General features: G+C 36.5%; 1 protein-coding gene across 6 annotated transcripts in view; it reads left to right on the forward strand.

The window, feature by feature from the left end:
* LOC105483581 (staufen double-stranded RNA binding protein 2) overlaps window positions 1-23,479 on the forward strand; it is a 332,549-nt gene that overhangs the window by 260,368 nt on the left and 48,702 nt on the right. The window contains exon 15 of one of the 6 annotated variants that reach the window (XM_071068106.1): window positions 4,341-4,367. The exons of the other annotated variants lie outside the window; for them this stretch is intronic. Within the exon in view, the coding sequence (XP_070924207.1) occupies window positions 4,341-4,352 (12 nt within the window). The 3' untranslated portion in view covers window positions 4,353-4,367. Of the gene's footprint in view, window positions 1-4,340; window positions 4,368-23,479 lie in introns of those variants that run through there. 6 annotated transcript variants of the gene reach the window in all.

Here is a 23,479-nt window from a genome sequence, read left to right on the forward strand (position 1 = left end):
TATATTTGTTCACCTCATCCCTCTATTTAAGTGGGTCTCTATTAACCTGTCTCATTTTTGAATTGGATTTCAAAGAGGCAGACATCTGTATACTCCCTCCACCCCGAGTACTTTAGCATGGGTGTCCTTAAACGTGAGTTTAGTGTTTGCTTATGGTTCCTTTTTTCTTTTGAGATAAACAACAAAGTGTACAAATCTTAAGTGTACCACTTGACACGTTCTGATCATATGCTTGTGCAACTCAAACCCCTATCAAGATATAAAACGATAAGTTCCTTCACGTCCCTTTTCAGTAACTCTCAGCCCACACGATCGTCAAAGGCAATTGTTGTTCAAGCCCTTAGATAAATGAACTGTAATGCGCCTTTTACTCAGTAAAGTGTTTTTGAGATTCAGCCCTGTTGTGTGTATCCATAATTTGTTTCTTTCTTTGCTAAATAGTATTTCATTTGCATAAATGCAGTTTGTTTGTTCATTTTCCTTTTGATAGACGCCTGAACTGTTTCCATTTTTTAACTATCATGGATACAGCTGCTGTGAGCATTCTTGTATAAGGCTTTTGTGGATGTGTTTTTTTCTCTTGCATTAATCTCTAGAGGTGGAATTGCTGGGTCATAGGGTAGGTGTGTGTTTTGTATAAGAGACCATTTGACACTCCCACCAACGATGTATGCAACTTCCAGTTGCTGCACATCCTTGCCAGCATTTGCTACTGATGTTTTAAATTTAGCCATACAGGTGGCTGTGTAATGGTATCTCATTAGGGTTTTAAATTGTTGCTCCCTAAGGACTAATAATTGAGTACTTTTTCCTGTGTTTATTGGTTATTTATGTTTCTTTGTGAAGAGTCTATTCAAATTTTTCTCCATTTTAAATTAGGTTGTTTGTCTTTTCATTATTAAGTTATAGTTCTTTATATATCTTATCCAAACCCTTGTCATACGTTTTGCAAATGTTTTCTCTTAGTCTGTGGCTTCCTTATTCATTTTCTTATCAATGTGTTTTCATGAGGAGAATTTTTAAATTTTGATGCAGTTCAATTTATCAGTTTTCATTTTATGTTTATATATCTTTAAGAAACTTTTTTTCTATTCTCAATTTGTGAAGATTTTCTCCTTTGTTTTCATCTAAAAGCTTTATATTTTCAGCTTTTACATTCAGGTCTAAGGTAGACCTCAAGTTAAATTTTGTGTGTGATGTTAGGAAGAAGTTGAGGTTTTTTTTTTCACATGGATATTCAGTTATTCTGACATAAATGGATTTCCTTGGCATTTTCTTGAAAATCAAATGACCAAATAAGTGTAGGTCTATTTCTGGACTCTCTATTCTGTTCCATTGATCCATTTGCTGTTACTACTGTAGCTTTATATTAAGTGAATAGTGATTTTTAATAGCTGCATGTATGCTAGTATGTATATATACCTTTATTTTACCACCAATTTAATTTCCAGCTTTGTACTACCATAAAAAATACTGCCATGATAATCTTTGCACATATATCTTTCCTCACTTGTTGAATTATCTCTTCAGCATTCTATAGGTAGGAATGTTGGGTCAAAGGATGAGTGCATTTTTCATTTTGATGTATAAATCCAATCTGTCTTTTATACTCCCATCAACCTTTGCATTAGAGTACCTGTTTCCTCATACCATAGGAAGAATTAAACTTCCAAAAGATGAATTTTAAAACAAGAATTAGTGAACTTGGGTCCTAAGAGGGGTGTGTGTGTGTGTGTGTGTGTGTGTGTGTGTGTGTGTGTGTGTGTTGATGGCATTGGCATTTGCTTTTCATCCTAATTTTTAACTCTGAATCATATAGAAAGTATTTTCAAGACAGTACTTATCTAGGAAGCATGTTGTCAATTGGAGGTCATTTATTAAGCCTCGGATTCCATTTTAGCATCGGCTGGTAATGACTGTGCATTGATGGAAGCAGTAGGAGAGGTTGACTAAGGTAATGAGTACTGCTGTGATTGTGGAGTCACCTCTGAGAACTTTCACTGAACTCTGTACTTAGGCTTTCCAAAACAACTAAAAAATTCTTAACAATAGAAAACAGTCTGAGCTCATTTAATGCATACCTGGTAATTTTCTGACATAATAGTAGCTTGTATGGCATAGTTTACAATGCCAATCTGAGTCAGTAACAAAGAAATGCTTTATTGTTTTTGTACTCTACATTTACACTAAACTCCTAAATGTTGAAAGTAGAAAACACATCTTGGTACTGGGCCTTTTCTCACCCCAGCCCCCACCTCTACTTCTTGGTGGTGTGGGGAAGGAATTTTCCATTAACTCTCTCTCTTTCTCTGTGGCCAGCTTAAAGGAAAATAATCAAAACATGCCAAATCAGAAAAACACTGAACCATGAGATCTTACTGAGTTTAATGGTTTCTTCTCTTGCATATTTTTACATTGCTCAAAGAAGGCTACTTCTTATTTATTTCTTAAGGATAAGTATAGAGAACTAATTTTGAACCGAGGAGTCAGAAAATGGAAGTTCTAGTCCGAACACATGAACAAGTAAATATTTGGTAAATCACTTAAAACTCTGTAGGCCTTAGTTTCCTCATCTGTGAAGTGATGGGTTTGATCTTTGTTATCTTCAAGGTTCTTCACTGTCCTATAATTATTTGATTGAATCTGTTCCAGGTTTCTAACTTAGGATAAAAGTGTGTTTGAAAATTAAGATTTTAAATGTAACTTAGCTAATTTTTTTAGTTAAAAAAAGCAAAAGTACACATTTAAGAAATGTATCTAAACCCTTTAAACAACTATTTCCCCATCCCTGCATGCTGTGCCTTCCTAAATAATCCCAGAGCAAAGTCTAGGATGATTTTGTGTGTGTGTGCACAAGTACACACAGAAATGTTAGGGGAAATAGACTGTGTGCCTATTTAAGTCACCTGTTGAGAAAATAGGCAACTATTGACAAGTCTGATTCATGGCTGAGTGACTGCTCTGCTAGCCTTCACATGATCCCCACAGAGCAAAATCTTTGACCGCCTGCTAAACAAGGTCTGTTTGAAGTTTCTTTCTAACATTTCCAAAACGTTAATTCAGCAGGATGTCTCCTCTGGGGTTCTCCATGTCACCAAATCAGCAGCTGTTGAAATCCATTCACTTCAGCATGAAATGTTTTCATAAGTGCTTTTTTTATTTGTGACAACAGCAAAGTAAATATAAGACTAAAATTCTACCTCATTCAACATTTACATGTGTTAAAACTGCTTCTGATTGTAGTTTACATTCATGGTGTTTATTTCCAGGCATTAATACTAATAGACAGTTTTACTGCAGAGGATTTAAGATCAGCCTTGCCTGTAAAATATACTATACCATGAATTTCTTTTCAGAATACTTTATTTAACCATTCATACTTTGAATATGTAAGAACTTTTATGACTTTAAAGCAGAAGTGTATGTTTCTTATGAAGCTCTAATTTTTGTGATTTTTGTGCCAGTTTAAGATACGTTTAAATCTCCAGATGAACTATTTGTTAATTTTGCATGGCATTATTTATCAATTCTTTCAGAAATTTCCTACTTTAGAAGGAAAAACATTGAGCTTCCAGGGAAATAATTTAACAGGATAGAGTAATGTAGAATTCTTGAGGTAAGGAACTGAGGACCAGCAAAATCTGATGGTAAAGATAAGGCACAGCAATTTCTACATATCATATTGAATTGTTTGAATAGAGCTGTACTCCTCAGAGCTGGAATCTTTTATTCCTTATAAGTAAAGGCCATGTATCTTTGATTGCAGAGTTAAAACATGAGAACTGCTAGGTTTTCTCAACATGAATTGAGCTAAGTCCCTTTTAATGTTTATTTAGGTTTTAAAAGACTTAAGTGTAGTTTTATAAGTTCATTAGCTTGCCTCATTCTTTGAGATGCATTTCACCTTCATATTATCAAATTTCATTACATGCAAAGAATTATCAGATCAACCCATTATACAGCCTAGCAGCATGAAGTCTTTTTCCATCTACAGGGAGAATATTGTGTAAATCAGGCTCTCGGGTTTCAGTGAGAGGCAGAGGGTTGCGCGGTGTCCATTTGTCAAGTTGATGGCACCGCAGTGAGGTTACATTAGCTTGTCTTTGAACAGAAGTGAAATCTTATGCGAAGCTCCCCTTGCTGTCATTTACACTAACATCCATCCTCTTAAACCAAGGCCTCTGAGAAAAACAAAGTGATGGCACAATATAATCAGTCACTCAAGTTGTCTGTCATCTGTTTTCTTAAGGAAATGACTTTTAAGTTACTGGAGCAGAGAACTGTAGCAAATTAACAAAGGTTGTAGTAGTAAAAGTAGGTGGAATTTTTTTTAACTGCAGATGTCTTTCTGAGAAGATTTTATATGCAGAATGCCAAAAAGGATTTCCCCCCCTCTCTTTCATAATGAATCTCATGAAAAGTATTACTTCCTGAACAATAGACCTACTGCTGTTAACAACTGGAGTCTTTCTTGCTTAATGTGAGTACATGTTAATGCTCCTAAGAAACTTTTTGCAGAACTGAGTCTATAAAACTCTGAGCCTCAGTAGGTCCTCTGACAATTAGCTCACCACCTTTGAATTCAGAGCTATCTGAATTTCAGTTATGTAACGGCAAATCTTGCATATAGTAGTAAGCTGCTTTAGAGCAAATGGTACTTTAAGTATAAATGATTGGAACTTCATTACTTAATATTACATGTAGACAATTCCTTTAAAACCCTAACTGCATTGCCAATGATGGTCAATCTAAGTCTGGTGATCAAATTTACAGGTTTTATTTCCCTAAGCCTGTTTTATGGGCTGAAACACTCAGGTCATTTGCACCCTGTCTCATTCATCATGAAGTAGTTAAACTCAGATTGTTAAACCAGGAGAGATTAGCTGACAGACAACGGTACATTAGATTAAGACCTCCATCAGTTGTACTTAACTATTTATTCATCCCATTTGTGTGTCATTTATAGCAAACTATGTTTTTTTAATGGAATTTAAAAGAAGCAGGAAGAGCATTTTTAAATGAGGGAAAATAAGCTTATTGCCTTATAGTCTCTTTTCAGTAATGCAATTAATATTTTTTCATTGTCATTTGCTCTCTCAGTAACTAATATTGAAGGCCTCTTGAAAAGGAAATAATGGATCATTGTACTTGCATATAAAGGAAGTCACCATTTTGTTTGCTTTGTAGACATTTTTCTTTAGTTACATTGCTGTTCGTTTTTAAAAATTAATAAATTTGAAAAGAAAATCCTTCTGCTGAAAGTACTGCTAACAGCAGCACATCCAATCTTTTCTTTAAAACTATTCTAGAAAATCCCTTAAGAATTGATAGAAAAAAAAATGGACCCAGACTTTTTAGTATGTGGGAAAGACAAAGTTAGGTTATTCAGAAAAGAAATAAACGAGTACTTATTTTAATTAGAGTGAAATGTATTTTACAAAACGCCACTGTCGTTCATTCCTCTGCCCCGCAATGAGCTATGAAGCATTGTATTATAAAGAAGCTTTGTTGTTTTCTTCTCTTTTGAAACATACGAGAACATTTGGAATTGGTGAACTTCTGAGGACCCAGGAGATCAATCTTGATTAGTTTATTTTCCTTAGCGACGATTTTGATAAAGCCTGGTATAGCTTTTTTTTTTTTTTTTTTTTTTTTTTTTTTTTTTTTAAGGATTCCTTATTTCCTCTGTTGAGGGATGAAATATTGTTAAAAGCAACTCATAAACGAAACAGTGAAAAACAGTTTAAGTAACTGAATCTTTCATTGTCAATGAGGAGACCTCAGATTTAAAAGACTGATCTTTAATTGCCCTTTTCCTCATATTTCTTCCCAGGGTAACCTCAAGGTGATTTTTAAAGTTATAGCTTAATTGGGTGGTCATTTTGCCTTTGCTTTGGAGCGATTTATTACAGCTTTATTTCCTTTACTACAGCTTTATTTCCTTGAACCAGCAAGACATAAATGCTGAGATCTGTCTGATCAAAAGCTATTTTATGGTGAATTTGGTCTTCTAAATAGAAAACTTGAACCCATTTTTATATTTGAACATTCAAAACTGGAATATAAACATAGTGTCAAAAGCACTGTAAAAATTCAGAAAATAATATATTGTTTTCTGATTTTAGTCTTTTCATTTTATTTGGAATTTGAAATTATGTTTAAAAGTTAAGGTAATTTTAAAATTCCTACTTTGTAAAAGAGTACAATTATATTACCCCTTTGTGTTTTCAAGAGACAAAAAGTATTTATGGTAAATTTTTTATTCATTCACACATATATTCCCTAACATTTATTGAGTGCAAACTGTATGCCACTAAACAAACTGATTGGCCTAACTTAAATATTTGAGCCACACAAAATGTTTTTTGCTCATGATAAATGGATTTTTTTTCCCAAAGAATATATGTAAGAAAATTTGTATTTCAGAATCACTGATTCTTCCAAATATTTTATCTCAATCAGCTAACATAGGTTGTGATATCCTAATTTTTATATTATAGTTTGTACCTAATGAAAATTTATTTTTGGTTTTTGGAATTTAACCTCTCCTTTCTTGGATCCCAAATTTTGGTTTTCTTTTGTGGTATGAGTGGTTAATCTGTATTAAGTTAATTTGTCCTGGGATTATTTGAACCATTGTTACACATTGATAATAATGCCACAATATTACCTTGTACAGATATATGTAAAACTCTTAAGATGTGCCAAGATGCCTTATGTGGGCTATTTATAAGAAAAGTGTTCCTTTTCAAATTGCAGAGTGCAGCAGGATCAGGCAAGACTTGGACATTAAACAAACAAACCAGAAGATCTTCTATCACCCTCTTTATCAAATGGAAGGGCACTTCTGTGTGTTTATGTGAGAAAGGAGAAAGAAGTAAATTCTTCATCCATAATCATTGCAATGTTTGGGAGCCTCCACTATTATTACAGAAAATTCACAAGTCACCTCTTCACTTTCTTATTAATGTCCAATGGCTATTAGAGGTTTTCAGTGGGAGAGAAAGACCAAGTTCCCTCTCTTCCATACCAGTCAAGACACACATCTGCCAACCTCCACTCCTACCACCCACCAGAATTAATGACAGGCACCGAGTTCCAGAGTCCTTCCTAGAGGTAATTCTGGAGAATCCTTTCAAAAGAAGTTCTTTGCATCATTTTCCTAACTGACCCACAGATAGCACCGGCAGTCTGATAGACAAGAGTGTTCTTAGGCCATGATTTCATGAAAATGCTTTCGTGCTTGATGATGTCACACGAGCTTATTGCCTTTACCACTTCCAGCCATCTCAAGAGTTCAATGGCCAGCGAGAAAGGGAAATTTTGAAATATTAGATATAGCTTTCTGTTGCCATTATAAAAAGATTTGTTTGTATTTCCAGCTTGAAATAACCCTGTTAAAAACAGATATGAGGTGGGACACAGTGGCTTGTGCCTGTAATGCCAGTGCCTTGGGAGGCTGAGGTAGGTGGATCACTTGAGCCCCAGAGTTCACAACAACCTGGGCAATATAGCAAGACTATCTCCACAAAAAAAAAAATCATCCAGGTGTGGTGGCACACGCCTGTAGTCCCAGCTGCAGTGAGCCATAATATGCCACTGCACTCCAGTCTGGGTGACAGAGAAACACCCTGTCTCAAAAAAAAAAAGAAATATATATATTTATTTATATATTTATATATATATAATGGATTTTTTCAGGAAAAAGAGAAAGGATTTTCCAAAATTAGCTGTCATGTTTGATAAAGTAGCTGTTCTACTTTTTATACTAATAGCTAGTTGATAATATGCAAACCCAGTCTCAAATACAAGTTTGTGACATCATCTTCTTGCATAAAAAATTTGTTAATGTTTCTCTAGTTATATGACATTTTGAGTAACCTGGGAAGGAAGTAATGTGAAGGGAAGAGACTCTGCTGGATTATTCAAGTGTTCATTTATTTGAAATAAATTACACAGGAACTTATTTTCACTAAGAGATATACTAATAGCAAAATTAAAGTTTTTATATTTACCTTTAATGAATCAATTTAGTTACTTGTTCATTTACTTATTTATTCAACAGAAAGTGGAGTGTTTACTAATGGCAGGCCCTGGGATTCAGTAATGAGAAAACATTACTCTTGTGTTCACTGAGTTTACACAATCAATAAGAGGAAGGGTATTCTATTATGTACTTAATTGGCATAGTTACAGGTTAGTTACTTATAGAAAGAGGTCTGGCCTCTATGTTTTTCCCTCTGTCTAGACTCCTTAAGAGAAGAAGCCAAGACCCTGAAGAGTATACTGTCAGCCTCTTCCTGTACTGGCACCCCACACAGTCCTTGGCTTTGGCCAAATTACCTAATTTTCCTTGGGCTTTCCTGACTATTTCATTCTGCCTCTCCTTGTTTTGGACAGCTTTCTCCCTACTTTGGCCTGTCATAGTTTTTGTGTGTGTGTGTTTGTGTGTGTGTGTTTATTTTTTTATTTTTTTTGAGATAGGGTCCCATTCTGTTGTCCAGGCTGGAGTGCAGTGGCACTATTATTGCTCCCTATAGCCTCAAACTCCTGCTCTCAAGCAGTCCTCCTGCCTCAGCCTCCCGAGTAACTGGGACTATAGGCTTGTGCTCACGCCCGGCTAATATTTTTATTTTTTGTAGATGAGGGTCTTGCTGTGTTGCTCAGGCTGGCCACAAGCAATCCACTCACCTGGACCTTCCAAAGTGCTGGGATTACAGACCTGAGCTACCAAGCTTGCTATTATATTGGTTCTTGAAATCCCATTGCAGTGGCCACCTTTATCCAGAAGCATGTATTTTAATTCTCTAGCAGGTTCAGATCTCTCCCTTCCCTGGTCCTACTTGTACCTCGCACTTTTCTCACGAGGCTACTTGGTAATTGGATTGTGAACTTCCCGGGGACAGAGCACCAACTTTTACATTCACAGAATTGTGCCTGTCCTAGAAAGAATCAATGCTTATGTGTTATATGAATAATAATTTTAGAACAAATAATTTAGCTACTCTGGAAGCTGAGGTGGTAGGACGATCGCTTGATCCCAGGAGTTCAAGGATGCAGTGAGCTATGATTGCGCCACTGCACTCCAGCCTGGGTGATAGAGCGAGATTCTGTCTCAAAAAAAAAAAAAAAAAAAAAGTGAGGATGTAGTTCTCAGGGTAACAAAGCAACATTTTAAACAGTACCTGTAATACCAGTTGCTGGGGTTGAGGAATGCATCATAGAATCCAAACAACCGGGGCTGTTCTGGGTTTTTTGCCTGTGAAATTAGAATGTGTCTACCTGAATTTGGTCTTGGAAGAAGGATCAAGTGTAATTATGATGTAAAATTATCAACTAATTAATAAGGTATGGAAAAGGTAAATACTTTAAAGTGACTTCTCTTCTGTCATGGCCCCAGTTGTCAATCCTTATTTTATTAGAGAAACCTCCGTAAGTAATTTGAACTAACCTCTAGTGTGTCCACGTCTGAGTTTGTGATTGCCATGGAGTGCTGAGTGATTGATTTTTCAGGGTCTTACAGTGAGCTAGTAGCAGAACTGGGAATCACAGGCTGGTCATTTCTTCTAGTGAAAAGCAGGAGCCATAAACAGGAAAATGGGACCCTTTTATATAACTTGGGTATTGGTAAGCAAGACTGATATCCACCTTACGAACTAAGATATTTTTGCTGTACTTTTAAATATACTTTTATTGTAAGAGATGAATCTGATAGAACATTATTTAACCCTCACTATATTGTAAATCGTGTCATAGAAAGCCATTCATTAGCCAGGTTCTACTCTGCAAGATTTCCAGGGCTTCATTTCTATTCCAGAAAGAATGTTTTAAAGACTAAGAATTTCCAAATCCACCAAGCTGACCTCTATTCCATTATGTAGTCACTTGCAATAGAAATAATATATTCAGAAGTAACCTTTGTCTTTTAACATTTCAAGGATGTTATGTTAACTTGAACTAGATTCCAATCCTCTGTAGCAATTCTAGAAGCAGCCTCAGAACAATGTCTTCTTCCATACTGCCATACTCATAAATATCAAATTTTTTACATTGTTTTTATATCATATCATTATGTTGGCTTCTAAAATCTTATCACTTATTAGCAATATCCAAAGGGACCTACTGATAGGAACACAGGGACTTGATGACCTCATAGTCATTGTCATCCCTGTGTTTGTATGAAATGTAGCTTTTTAAATTGTTGTTGACACTAAAAGTGAATGCTAATTGCATCTTAATGTGAGACTAACTCTGGATATGACTATATTTTTCTTTGCCTCATGAAAATGCTCCCTTCCTGATGCTGTGGCTGAAACAAAATTCTTAGTATTTAAAAGAAAAGAACTAGCAAGAGCAGTGACTCTGTAAACACCACTTCAGTCAAAGTCTGATACCAAATATAGCACTATGTTAGATGCATGTAGGAATGGCCTCAGCAAGTCCCACACAGTTAATCTCCAAGTCCTGCATATCAATCACACCTCCTTCACATACCTGGCCTGGAGCCTTAATGGAATTCCTGCTCATTATTTCAGTGATAGCTTACTTCCTTTGTTTTTCCTATTGGCTTCTCATTGTGCCAACTTTTTCAAGGAGCATTTTCTTACCTAAGCAACATTGTAATGTTGTAATATATGCTGACAGTTCATTTATAAAGTCCTTCTTGTTCCAAATGTTTCTATGTAGAGTTACTGAAATTTAATCATCAGAAGAGATTGAATTCTCTCTAGATCATGCAGCTTTGCTTAAATGTTAAGGTAATAGTACATTACTGAAATATAAGATTTCAAAGGTTTAAAAATTCAATATCAAGACAATTCATTAAGCTTTGAACTGATCACCTTTGAAATCATAGATAAGAGCTATATAAATGGTCACATATAAATCACATATTTTAAGGGAAGTTAATTTAAAATTACAGCAAACCAAGTCAATGATTGCTCACGACTGCCTAGACAATTTGTGAGGTTCCCCCTCATGATTTCTTTAAGTTCTTGTGGACATGCTTTTTGGTTTTATTTTACAGCTTCTTTTCTCCTTAACGTTATGTTGTTAAAATTCCTTCAGTCCAAGTGATTCTTTTTAATCTTTTATCAGCATGTTGAAAGCACTTTTTCTGTAACTCCATTTTTATGCTACTAGACACCAGAGGAAAAAGTCCAACAACTCCATCCTCCAGAGTTGGCTATAGGCTTGCACATTCTTTGCTCACCACTGATGACTCTGTGTATGGGGCTTTTTAAAAATTTCTTGTGTAAGGTGCAAAGCAAATATTAAATATTATTTTTGGTTCTGATACAAGGAAATTATAAGAGATATGGGAGCTCTGTTTACCATTCTTTGTAGAGAAAACCACCAATTAAGTCATCTCGGTTGGTTAAATAGCATCCATACTTTAACACCTGAACCTTGGTATAAGTACACAGTAGCTGGTCCTAATTTCTCAACATGATCCTGCAAATGAAGGTGTGAAGTCCTATTTTTGAGTGTTTTCAATCAATTAACAAACTATAAATATAATCCCCAGTTATTGCTACATGTTAAAATATCTATGTTACAATTAATAATTCTTAATTTCTAACTGTGAAAATAAATTTCTTAATAGTATATATAGCTTGTAACCCAAATAAAAGACTTCTGTTAAAAATAAAACTTAAATATATTTTAACGCAAATAAGTGGTCTATGTGAAATGCAGGGCAGAATACTGAGATCACTTTTGTTACTGTCTCCTAAAAGAGCTTCTTTGGCATAGACTGCGCATATGAGCTTGTGTGTTTGCAAGTAGTCAGTTTGCAAAGTGCCAAGGCAAAGGATTTCTTCTCCTTCCTTTGGATTCCTTTCATACCTAGAGATACCTGAAAATAAACCAATTTGTTCATATGTGCAAATGTCTATTAAATTTTTCAACTAAAAAAAAGAGTTTTTTTTTTAAGATCATAAATCTTTCTGTTTTCTTTATTCTTTATTTTTTTTTTTTTGAAGTTGTAGCCAGTAGTTATGGTGGCCCCGTGGGAATTCTTCAGGAGTTGGAGTCAGGGAGTTTATCTGCAAACTCACCAAGAGACTCCTGGCAATGTGACCACAGGCCAGTTGCTCTACCTGTCTATAACGAGGCATGTAACACCTACCCAGCAGGGTTAAAGTGGGGATTAGATGAGATAATAGGTGTGAAGCACCAAGTGTGGCCCCACACCTGGGAGGCGCTCAAACAGTATAAGCCAGCAGCAGCCAAAAGAATCTCTCCAGGTATAAAAGTGAATTCAAATAAAAGGAAAAAGGACACCACCTCTGGGATAGCATTCAAAAGACTATATACACACAGACTAACTTCACGGTAGGGAAACGACTCAGAAAATGGCCCACCTACTGCACTAGACCTCAAGGAAAACAAAAGCGCTGCCCTATAGAGTTGTTTTAAGAGGAGGGAATTTTTGAGTCATACTCAACTCTGATTCATCACCAAAACTCACTGATTACATGTAGTGAAAATTCATTATAATGTTTCCACAAGCAGGATTTCCTGCTTTTAAGAATCACAGCTGAAAATTCAAAGCAACGAATATTTCCCCATATTTTTGAAATACAATTCTATTTAAAACATTTTAGTTATTTGCATAGTTGTTATTAGTATATAATTAACATACAACAATTTAGCCTTTGGTTGGAGCAACATTATATAAATGTGGGGTTGCAGAAAGCCCATTCTAGCTAGAGAATGCTTTAGTTTGGTTCACCCTCAAAAAAGGTGTTTTTTGGTTTTGGTTTTGGTTTTGGTTTTTTGTTTTTTGTTTTTTGTTTTTTGTTTTTTTGGCTTATTTTGATCCAAATACTTATTCTAGGATCAGAAGCTAGAAGGGACCCTAGCCAGTGGCTCTCAAACTTTGGCATGTATCAGAATTCCTAGGTGCAATGTGACTTCACAGAGAACCTGAGGCGGATGAGGCAGGCCCCTGCTGTCTCTTTTTACCCGTCCCTCCATCTATAATGGCAATATTGCGCTTTCCTTAGACTCTGGCTTTGCACTGGCTGTGCAGGGTTCCAAAATTAAAACCCCAAGTGTTTTCTAGGTGGTAAAAATCTGTGGTGAAGTTATAAAGAAAAGTAAAGGAATGATTAATACAAAAAGCAAGACAGTGATTCCCACTCAGAGGGAGAGAGTGAAAGGCAATTGGACAGGAGGATTCTAAAGGCTTCCAAGGTACTGATAATGTTCTATTTCTTAACCTGGCAGGTGGGTACATGAATACTTGTGTGTGGTATGTGTGAGTTTGAAATAAAACAGCATATATGTATTCTTTTATATGTATTGTACTTTTTATGACAAGAATTTTAAAACATTTACATTATTTAAATGATGTCAGAGCGAAGGTGGCAGCAAGTATAGCACACTGTTAAGTTTAAGCTAGCTTGATTTGTTAGTATCACATTGAACTTCTTCCTTCTGTAAGTGTGTACTTTAGTATGCTTCATTCTTTGTTGGAAGTGACTGCTTCATTTTCTTCATGTGTAAGTCAGATTGCTCCGCCTCCCTTTACCATCCTACCCTTCTAGTTTGGTTCCCACAGATTTCGTGTTTATTGGATAGCAAAGGCTTCTTAAAAGAAGCAACCTGATTACATTTGAGTTTGCAATTACAATCTCTTATAGGCATTACCTGTGACCAGCTGCAAATGATTTTCAGTTATCTCTTGGATATAACCATCCCATGGCTATATATTAATTCGACATGTTCACTTTCGGGGGATTTTATGTCATCCATTGGACCCTCCTTTCTCCATGTGTTTTCTGCACGTTGTGTTTCCAAATGCTAATAGTCTCATGTTCACAGCAAAATCCCTCTTTGTGTTGTCATCAAACCTAGAACATCTTAATACGTCTGTACTTATCACACCTCTCTTGAAAGTTACTTTGTCTGTCATGAGGTTGCAAGCTTCTTGAGAGCAAAGCTCATGTCTTATTCCTTTATCTCTTCATTGCAAGCTCACATTTATTATACATTGGATAAATAGGGAATCTTGTATTTCAGGCAGAGAGAACAACATGAACAGAACCATAGAGGCCTAAGGAAGACATGTCCAGGGAATGGGACTATTCCAACATAGCCAGGGCATTGAGGATATTGGGGTGGAAAGGGTACTGGGATAGAAAACTGGAGAACTGGGTGGGGGTAGATTATGTTAGTCTGTGACTGCCACTGTTAGAAATCTGAACTCTATTCTGTAGACAGTGGTGAACAATGGAAGACTTAAGTAAGACATAAGATTTTGGTTCTGTGTTTTAGAAAACAAACTTTGCTAGCATCTATGTGTTAGACGACACCAAGGAGGGAGATTGGAGACAGGGAAACCAGTAGGAAGACGGGAGCAGTAGAAGGAAAGATGCATCCGACAGTATGGGATGCTTTTTTTGTTTGTTTTTCCTGAAGCCATTCATTTTAATATGTCTATGTTCCTGAAGATATTTTGAGAGATATAATGGATATGAAACTTGGGAAACTTTGGATTAGGATATTTTATTTCAAAATGCACAGTAAAGTCTTCTTTTTAGGTCTACACACACACACACACACATATTGTATTTAAGTATATCTTTGTTGGAAGATATCCTGCTCAAAGTTTTGATAGTTGTCATTAATTAAAAATTTGATAATTCTTAAGACTAGTTTTTTAAGTACTTGTTTATTCATTTTTTTCTGCTGTATTATCATTTTTATTTTTATGTCAAACATTCATTTTCATACAGCCTAACATGTAGCACAAGTTTTAAAGCTTTCCTGCATTGTGTGAGAGAGGGAGAGAGAGAGAGTGTGTGTGTGTGTGTGTGTGTGTTACTCAAAGGGGATATGGCAGAATAGGGAGAAAGCAGGAAGAGAGAAGGGATTTGAATGAACAGGTAGAGGAATCCCAGTCTCATGCCGTGAAGGGAGGGTTCCTTGGGAAGGTTCTATTCTGGTCCTCAGTTTAACTTTCTGAGAAATGGTTTTATAAGTTGACCCAGAAATAATCAGTACCTGAAATTCAGACAAATTATTTTAAAAAATTAAGAAACAGTAGGGGAAATTCGAACACTGATGTTTGATGGTATTAAGGAATTATTAACTTTTTAAAGGGATGACAATGATGTAGTTTTATGAGTCCTTTTCTTTGGAGATTAATACTAACACATTTTGCCAATGAAATGATGTAGTGGTTAGAATTTGCTTTAAATTGATGCAGGGGTTGGGGGAGTGGGTGAAGGTATAGATGAAACAAGCTTGGCCATGAACTGATAATTGTTGACTCTGGAGCATGGGTTCATGGAGGTTCATTATACTTTTCTCTCTACAGTTTGATATGTAATACTTTTTTTAATAAGAAAGAAACAAGGTTCAGGCAACTGATTCAGCTACCCAAACTCATAGATATTTGATTAATAATTTAAAATATAGCCATCCATCAGTTTCAACTATCTATGTCTATCTAATCTATTTATCTACCCACCTGTCTATAGGCTTTGGCTTACTTCAGAAAAATATTTAAAGTGATTTTTTTACAATTCTTAATGATTTTTGGGGGGTGAAGGAATTGAGCAAACGGCTTAAAAATAGGATAGGTGAAATATGCAAAATGCATATATTGAGTTTCTGTATATTTACTAGAGATGCATCATGAATTTGCTCATTAACTTCTTGGCAGCCCTTGTAAAACAAAGAACATAAACCGTTTTCTGAATCAGAGCATCATTTTCTAACTCTAGCTATCAAGTGATTTGAAATATACTCATGTAAATAGTTTGCATTGCTGCATCTTGAGACCTAATGACAAGGTATAAAAAAGTGGAGGGGAAAAAAATTATTTTTAGAGCATCTACTATGCGTCAGGTATTATGCTAGATCAGACTTGTCCAACCTGCTGCCCATGGGCCACATGCAGCCCAGGACAGCATTGAACACAGCCCAAAACAAATTCAACTTTCTTAAAACATTTTGAGATTTTTTTTTTTTAGTTCATCAGTTATCGTTAGTGTTAGTGTATTTTGTGTGTGGCCCAAGATAATTCTTAATTCTTACAATGTGCCCCAGGGAAGCCAAAAGATTGGACAGCCCTGTATGTGCTCATATACTTTATCTTTAATCTTTACAACCCTTACCTGTTAATAATAATTCTTTGCATTTGCTTTAGAAGATGTCTTTATAAAAACTTGTCCCCAAATTGTGGGCACTTGCAAATCCCTTCTGTACTTACTGCATTTTCTTACTAAAAAAAAAAAAAAAATTATATATATATGTATATTCCTAACATATTTCTAACATTAGTATCACACTTCAGTGCATCAGACAATAGACACTTGATCATGATTGGTTTGTAGAGTATAATGAATTTGTTTCTGTAAAGTTATCACAATTGTACTTATTCTCCATGTTTTCAACTTTTTATCCCAACATGTCCCAACCTAATAATCTTCTTCTGTCCCTAAAACTACTTTTGCTCTGGCATTCCTTGCTTGCTACAAAGAAGGGCAGCAAGACCCACCCAATTGGCTAACGCAGAAACCTAGACAGTCCAGGTTGCATTTTGGACAGCTTCCTCACCTAAATCTTGTCCTCCTCAGTGTATCCCTCCTGGTATCCCTCTGTAGAACTTCTGTCCATCTTTACTGGCCCTGCCCTCGGTTAGCATTGTCCTCTTTAGCCTGACTGTGGCAACTGTTCTTCCTGTACTCAGGCCTACCACCCTCCAGTACTTTCTGCACAGCAGCCAAATGGATTTTCTGAAGCACAAGGCTGTTCATATCATTCCTCTGCTTAAATGCTTTCAAAGAAGTGACCTTCAAACTTTCTGGACTGTGACTCACCATAAAAAATAAATTTAACATCATGACCCAATACTCACATCAATATATATATATAAACAAGTTTTATGTTTTCTGTCCTTTCCTATCCTATTCTATTTTGATCTCTTTTGTTGAAAAAGTAGTGCTGGTTGGACCCCATGAAACTTATTTCAGAGCTAACTAATAGTTGAGATCCTACAGTGTGTAAAGCATTGCTTTTTAGAATTCTTGCTGTCCAAAGGATCAAAACCAACCTCTGTAACAAGCATGATGGGTCTGTCCGTGCTCTGCCGCCTGCTCATCTCTGTAGCCCCAACTCTTCCCCTCCCCTCTGATGGCTCCACTCTCCTGAACCTCTTAATGTCCCTGAGTGGCACTACTCTCTTCCACTCCACCCCCACCTACCCGGTTAATTCTTCCAGTTCTTCAATGTCACAGGAAGTGTTACCCTGCTGTTATTTATACAAAGCATTTATCATATACCAGCCACTATGCCAAACCCTTCACGTGGATTATCTCATTTGAGCTCCAGTTGCCAGAGTAGGTGCTTAGTAATACTTGTTGAATGAATTAACTTCACATTATGCCCCTGCAGTTGTTGTTTAGAACTGGGATGGTATACATGTAATATTCTCACTATGCTGACATTTCTAGGGTACTTAGAAGCCACTTCTTAGTCTGGCTGCTCTCACGAGCATTTGTCTCCATGTGTCCACTTGGCCTTTGGCCAGCAGGTTGTCTGTGGGTACAAATGCCATGAAAGATGTAACCATTTCCTCAGATTTGAGAGGAAAGTACAGTCTACACCCACCAGTGATCTGAGAGCCTTAGGATGAGAATACGGTAAGATACTAATGTCTGCTTCAATATTTTATGTTGTTAATTCATTTTCATCAAGGGTTGTTTTTAAAGCCTAGTTTAATCTTGCATTCCCTATTATTAGAAGCGTACTGAATCAGACCATAAATGTTATACAGCCATGATCAAGGAAACATATATTTTTAATCTGATAAGGGTCATAATACAAAGTCATAGTCCATTACCCATAATACAGAAAGTAAATCAGTTGAAAAATAATGAATTTCTTTTGTTCTATAGCAGGTGAGTTAGAGCAATCCAGATTCTTGGAAACAGAATGGACATGGGTAAATACAGTTTCAATTTCAGGTGACTATTACCATTTACAAATAGAAATGACCCACAGCAAGTAAATAGTCCTTGAAAGAGCATCGTAAGATAAAAATAATCCAAATGTTCTCGAGGCAAGAACTTCTATAATAACACCAGATTCATCTCAGCTAAATGTCCTCAGAGGTGTGTGGAAGGGCCTGATAAATTCTATTCTGGCTGGTCTGAGGTCGCTTGTGCTCCTCTGACAAGGTATGTTCTTGAATAAGAAAATAAAGGTGCCCATATAGCTCCCATTGGTAACAAGAATTTCCAATATAAGAGTATTCCATTTTTTTCAAGATACTGTTAACGTATTAATTTCTAAACTGGTGTTAGCTAATTTCTAAAAATCAGTAATTACTCAGAGCCACATAATTTATTGGCCCTGCTCTTTAGAAAATATGAATATCACAATGAAGTAAACATTTAGTGTCGTTACATTGTCAATTTTATATCATCTCTTTTAGTTGTTCATAATTCTGTGAATCAACAATAACATGGGAGCCAGAAAGCTAGAATGAAAAGTAAATTGGTTTAGCAGTTAGGGAACCTGAATTCTAGTCCATATTCTGCTTTGGAATATTTGCATGGCTATACACGCATATCATTTAACCTCTTTGGGTATCAGATTCCTGATCCACAAAATGAGGGAGTTAAAATCATAACATGATTGTTTCCAAAGGGACCTTCTAAATTAGTATTAAATGAGACCCTGATCACATATCAGTAAGAAAATCCTTTGTTGACTTAAATAAATTCAATAGACCATTTTTATAGATTTCTTTCATACAGGAGATGTGAAATCTCTAAGGTTTTTAAGACATCTCAAAAATGGAACAAAATCCATATTACTAAAATAGCATCCACTGAATTTATAGATCTATTTACTGACTCCATGATTTACAGTAAGAGTAAAATACTCATTCATATGTTCCGGGCCTCAGCTGCAAAGCCTCGAAGCAAATCAAGCTTCTGTGCCTCAGCTGCATCCTGATCTGTGGGAACAGGAGGTTTGAGAACAGATGGCCTCAGAGCACACGTCAAAGCAAGCCTAACTGAATCCTGCCAACTTAGAAGGCCACTCCATTTTTTTAAAAAAACTTCTCACTGAAATACAATATACAGCAGAAAAGTGTACATCAGTGTACATTTAATGTATTTTCATAAACTGAACACACCTGTATAATCGGTATCCTGCTCAGGAGACATGCTAGCCTCCCAGAAGCCCCCACCCATGATCCCCTTCCAGTCACACCCCCTCCCCAAAGGTCACCACTGTTCTATCTCCCAACAACATAATTTAGTGGTGTTTGTTTTTATACTTTGCATAAGTGAAATCTTACTGTAAATACTCTTCGGTGACTCAATATTGAATCTGTTTTCTGTTTCTTTCACTCAATATTGTATCTGTTTATAGTCACAGGTTATTCTTCTCATGCCTATATAATATTCAGTTATGTGACTCTCTCATAATTTATGTATCCTTTCTAGATTTTAGCTATGTTGAATAATATTGTGACATACACTGTTATTTTTATCTTTTGGTGAACATGTGTACCTAATTCTATTGAGGAGACTGGCCCGTTTTTTAAATGTTGCCTTTTCTGCTACTTTGGCATATAGGCTACTTGTCTGTTGGAAGATTAAACAAAAATTAGCTGTATAAATATCAGAAGGCAGGGATTAACTTAAATTCAAACCAGCCTACTTTTTTTTCTTCTCCCCCTAAAGACACACCCATTAGGATGAACAGAATACACCTCCTCTACCTGAGGAGTGATGGAACAAAGCCCGGAGACACCCAACCATGAACAATGCTCAGAGATAGAAAGTGGTGGGTTTTGGTTTTGCTTTTCTTTGTTAATAGAGCAGCAGATTGTGAGTAGAAAGTGTTGAAGGTCTTTCCATTCTTTAGGTAAGATAAAGTTTCAGGTGCACCGAGACTTTTTCTAGCGCTCTTTCCTTACATATCACAATAAGTCAACAGTAATTAGATCATGAAGTAACCCATCCCCCAAACTTGATCACTCAACTTTTATTTGCATTTTATAAGATGAAATATCCCTTTTATTACCCCAGAATATTCAGTTCCAATGCATGTTGGCAGACATTTCAAGAAGAAAATGCCTGCAGACTCCAGGGACTTGATAAAGGCCTAACCATTTTCAGATATTCCTCTTCCAGCTTCCCAGGTTTTGTGGTGTTTTTTTGTGTGTTTTTTTTTGTTTTTGTTTTTAACCATTTAGACCACATACCACAGCAAATTATTAAAGGATTTGTAGTTCAAAAACCACTCTTGCAGACAATATTTCATTGGTTGGTCTTAGCAACTCCCTGAGGTGGGCAAAAAGGTTATGTGGATCACAGAGTGTATGAAAACATGACATTCTCATTTGCAAAGTGCCGCCCACTTGGAACTTATTCTTCTATGGATTATTTATTATTTTGTAGCTGGAAATTTCCAACCTTCTTCCATCTCCTTTTTTATCACAATGTTCCTCTTCACTCCTCCCGTTTTCTGCCTGACATCCTTGGCATGAGCGTGAGGTGGGTCTAAGTGTTCTAATACTCAAAGCACCTTCAGATCCGCCTTTTAATTTTATTTTTTAGCTAGTGAGCACTTAATCCTTGTGATGGTGCTATATTAGGAGGTGTTAGACTAGGCTGTGGCTTGTCATGTGGCATCACTGGCAAATCCAAGCCTCTGGCCGTTTCTCTGTCTTCCAGGCCAATGTTCAGATCACAAGACAACACTAAGCTGAGGGCTTCCTGGGGAAGAAGGTGCCAGTCCTCACACAGCCCTCTGGCTTCGTCACATATCCATATATCTGAGGTCTGCAAAAATGCCCAGTGTGCACATTGCTTGGACTTGAGGCGTGTGGATTTTTGTCCCATATTCAGGCCATGTGACTAAGACCACATAAACTTGGATAGGATGATTCTTTTTCAAAACCATATTGCACAGCCATTCTGCTATGGATATTCTATCATTCGATTTACCTATACATTTTTTCCACAGAAATATTGTTGGATCTGGGATGCTCAAAGAGTCTTAGGCATATTTTCCCCAGTATACAGCTCTAAGTATTTCAGAGGTCACATATTCTCATTTAGACTGTACCATGCAGAACAGCACTGATGAAAGTCACCGCTGCCCATCTGAAGTTGCGTCAGCCTGAGTCTCAGGCTTTCTTACTGTCCTCATTGACTGCTCAGCCTGCCAGCACATAAATGCTGTAATTCACTAGTATGTGAAGAGTGACAGTTTTATATAAGCACTTCTTCCTCCATGCTGGCATGCACCGTGGCTATTGTGTGGAGTATTACATTTTTTTCTGAAATAACTTAAAACTGGGAAAAGATTCTGTGGTATATGGTTTCATTTCTTAAATTTGCTGCTGAGTCACTTCCCCTTTATAACTGAGCTAGTTTTCACCAATACCTTTAATTACATCAGTTCTTTTTTAATAAGGCTCATTTTCATTGACTTGCTCTCACTTAATGAATTCTTCTTGGTGAAACAGGAGCTTACTGGCACAACATATAAAACGACCCCTTAATACAGCCAAAGGTGGGTTGCGTTTCTCTGTCTCCTTTATCTATTAGCAGTGTATGTTTTTTGCTTTTTTAATGCTGAACTAAATCCACTGCAACTTTTATGTCTCTATTATATGAGTCAGCCTTACTTTATGAAATAGAATTCTTTAAAGTTTGTACTATATGCAAAAAAAAAATTCTTTGGCATGTTGAACATTATTTTTACATGGCACTTAAGCCTTGAAGAAAATTCTTTTGTAAAGCTGGTAATTATTTTATATTTTAAGTAATTATTCCCTCATTTATCAATTTTTTTATTGATGGTTTTCTAATAGCGCACACTTACAGTTAAACACCCAGGAGAAAAAAATAATATATTTTACTGAAAAATAAGCAAAGCAAAGGCATTTTTTGTAACTTTCGCCTGGTTTATGTGGGGCCAACTTTTCATTTACCCTTAATATACCTCCCCCAGTTCTGTTCTCTTTACACCCACTCCCCTCCCTCAGTAACCATATATAATTCACAGTTATATCTCCATGCTCATCATTAGGCCATTAGCGGCACTATTTTGATTGGGTGTTACCCAACTGTATAGCTTTTCATGAAGCCTTACTTTAAACGTAATGTCATCTCTTCTTAGCACATCAGTTTTTCTTCCCATGTTTTGACAGATTTGTCCCTCTCCACCCAATTCTAGTACACTATCGCCCTGTCCTATCACACCATACACTGATGAAAGGCAGATCCATTCTGCATTCCCTTCCTGCACCTCCACTCCTGGGTTTTGTTAACAGGGTTAGCATTTAGTTCAAACAATGTAGGTATGTAATATCTGACAAATTTCAAGTGATCTGAAAGTCCCTCTTCCACTGGTTCTATCGTACAATGAACTATTTAAATGCAAGTATTATAAGAGAGTGTTAACCTGCCTACATCTTAATGTGAATTTCTCTCTTCTTCTTCTTTTTTTTTTTTTTTTTTCTTTTTTTGATAAGAGTCTCGCCCTTGTTGCTAAGGCGGGAGTGCAGTGGCGCAATCTCAGCTCACTACAACCTCCACCTCCTGGGCTCAAATGATTCTCCTGCCGCAGCCTCCCAAGTAGCTAGGATTACAGGCACCTGCCATCATGCCCAGCTAATTTTGTATTTTTAGTAGAGACGGGGTTTCACCATCTTGGCCAGGCTGGTCTCAAACTCCTGAGCTCAGGTGATTTACCCACCTCAGCCTCCCAAAGTGTTGGGATTACAGGTGTGAGCCACCATGCCCAGCCTTTTTTTTTTTTAATTACAGAAGCAGGAATCAAGAATTAGAATCTGAGGTCAAGCACAGTAGTTCACGCCTGTAATCCTGGCACTTTGGGAGGCCTAGGTAGGCAGATCGCTTGAGTCCAGGAGTTTAAGACCAGCCTGGGCAACATAGTAAAATGCCGTCTTTACTAAAAAACATAAAAATTTAAAAAAATAAATATTAGTGTGTGCCTGTAGTCCTGGCTACCTGGGAGGCCGAGGCTGGAGGATTGCTTGAGCCTGGGAGGTCAAGGCTGCAGTGAGCCCTGATTGTGCCATGGCACTCCAGCCTGGGCAACAGAGTGAGACTCTGTCTCAAAAAAAAAAAAAAAAAAAAGAGAGAGAGAGAGAAAAAGAGAATTAGAATCTGAGAAAATTAAATATAAGACAGTTGAGTTATTGTGGGAAAGAAAGAGAAAAAAAACCTTGGAAAATCAAGTTCACTATAAAGTAGCATTAGGGAGTACTGATTTAGAGGAACTAAAAACCATTAGGATTTGGGGAGGGGAGTGGAGGTTAAAGAGAAGACATAAAAAGCAAATGCTAATATCAGATGATGGAAAAGGGAGACCCTAAAAAGTAACTCAATGTCTACTCAGTTTTGCAGGAAACATGCCTATGTGTTATTTTTCCTAGAAACTAGTAGTGGCACTGCTTCAGTAATTTCTT

The sequence above is a fragment of the Macaca nemestrina genome, chromosome 8, assembly GCF_043159975.1.
Source record: "Macaca nemestrina isolate mMacNem1 chromosome 8, mMacNem.hap1, whole genome shotgun sequence".
Taxonomy (NCBI): Eukaryota; Metazoa; Chordata; class Mammalia; order Primates; family Cercopithecidae; genus Macaca; species Macaca nemestrina.